General features: G+C 41.2%; 1 protein-coding gene across 1 annotated transcript; it reads left to right on the top strand.

The window, feature by feature from the left end:
- Nucleotides 1–480: 480 nt before the first annotated feature.
- Nucleotides 481–696, top strand: LOC130708236 (small proline-rich protein 2E-like). The gene has a single exon (XM_057546682.1). It carries the CDS (start codon nt 481–483, stop codon nt 694–696), a length of 216 nt encoding a protein of 71 aa, XP_057402665.1.
- Nucleotides 697–1,390: the final 694 nt, after the last annotated feature.

The raw sequence follows: 1,390 nt of genomic DNA, 5'->3' as shown, positions 1-1,390 counted from the left end.
TTAGGGGCATTTATCTTAGAAGGTGTGAGGTCCTTAAGTTCTTCCTGATTGCCCTTTGCTCTATATATGTCATTCTGTTGGTACCTCATGAGAGAAGATGATGATAACAATTGCTTGTGAGCTTGCCCAGGATTTTAGAACTTGTGTTGGCCTTTTTTGAAGATGTTGTTTTCATGAAAAAAAAAAAAAAAGAAATTAAAGTAAAAACACCTGCTTGTTTCTTTCAAATAAAGATATTTTCTTTGGAAAAGTTGTGTGAGAAAAGAAAAGTTTTTCTCTGGGGTGATGTATCGATTTGCTAAAGAGCAAGAGAGAAGTCAGAAATTTATTAAAAGGTATTAAAGATATCAAAGCCCATGCTTAGAGATTGCCGAGATGGTATCTGTTGTTATTACACAAGCTTTTCCACTCCTCTCTGTAAGAATTCCTTCTTGTGAACACGGTCATATACTTTCTTTCAGATATTAAGACTCCAGAAAGATGTCTTCTGAACAGCAGCAGTGCACGCAGCCTTGCCAGCCACCTCCAGTGTGCCCACCTAAGGGCCCTGATCCTTGCTCACCTCCCAAGTGTCCAGAACCTTGCCCACGTATAAAGTGCCCTGAGCCATGCCCACCTCAGCAGTGCCAGCAGAAATGCCCTCCTGTGCCACCTCCCCAACAATGCCAGCAGAAGTGCCCACCCAAGAACAAGTAACAGCTTCAGCGTTTATATGGATCAGGAAAGGATAAGGACAATTGGCTCACCGAGTTCCACAGCTCCACCTTCATCTTCTCTTTAAAGCCTATCATGGATACAGAAGAAGCTTCTCCACCCTTCAGCCTGCAGTATGCGTGCGGTGATTCCTGTCCGTCAGAGGTTTCCTATCTGAGGCTGCGTTATACCGCTTCCCTCTGAGACGTACCCGAGAAAGCACCACAGAGCCTCAGAAGGAAGAGCAGCAGCTCTCCTCCTGGGCGCCCTCTGAGGAATCTGATGATGTCTTCTGTGTCTGTCTGTCACCTGGACAGGGGTTCCTACCAGCTGAGCATTTGTTCCTTATCCTCCACGTCTTGAATAAAATACAATTCTTTTGTTTGATGGTAAAAATATTTTCTTTCTTTTACAACCTGCTTTTTGCTATACCATATCATAATTTTGGTTGATTTCTATCCTTCTTTGACCCCACGTTTCAGGCTCTCACAAGAAGTTTCATCTGAATTTTGAGTCCTATCGATGATTATTTCTGTATAATTTCAAATCCAGGTTATTATTATTATTTTTTTTTACATATTGGTTGATTGATTTGAGGAACAAATTGTTTAACTCCTCAGGATTTGAATCCCTTATTAAAATGTAGGGAAAATCACATTTAGAGTGCCCACTTTCTTATGCTTAGAAATTAAATGAA

The sequence above is a fragment of the Balaenoptera acutorostrata genome, chromosome 1, assembly GCF_949987535.1.
Source record: "Balaenoptera acutorostrata chromosome 1, mBalAcu1.1, whole genome shotgun sequence".
Lineage (NCBI taxonomy): Eukaryota > Metazoa > Chordata > Mammalia > Artiodactyla > Balaenopteridae > Balaenoptera > Balaenoptera acutorostrata.
Note: the sequence above shows the minus strand (reverse complement) of the source record. Positions and strands in the feature narration are given on the sequence as shown.

Excerpts from the sequence above, each read along its gene's own strand:
- LOC130708236 (XM_057546682.1), top strand. The coding sequence starts at position 481 with ATGTCTTCTGAACAGCAGCAGTGCACGCAGCCTTGCCAGCCACCTCCA.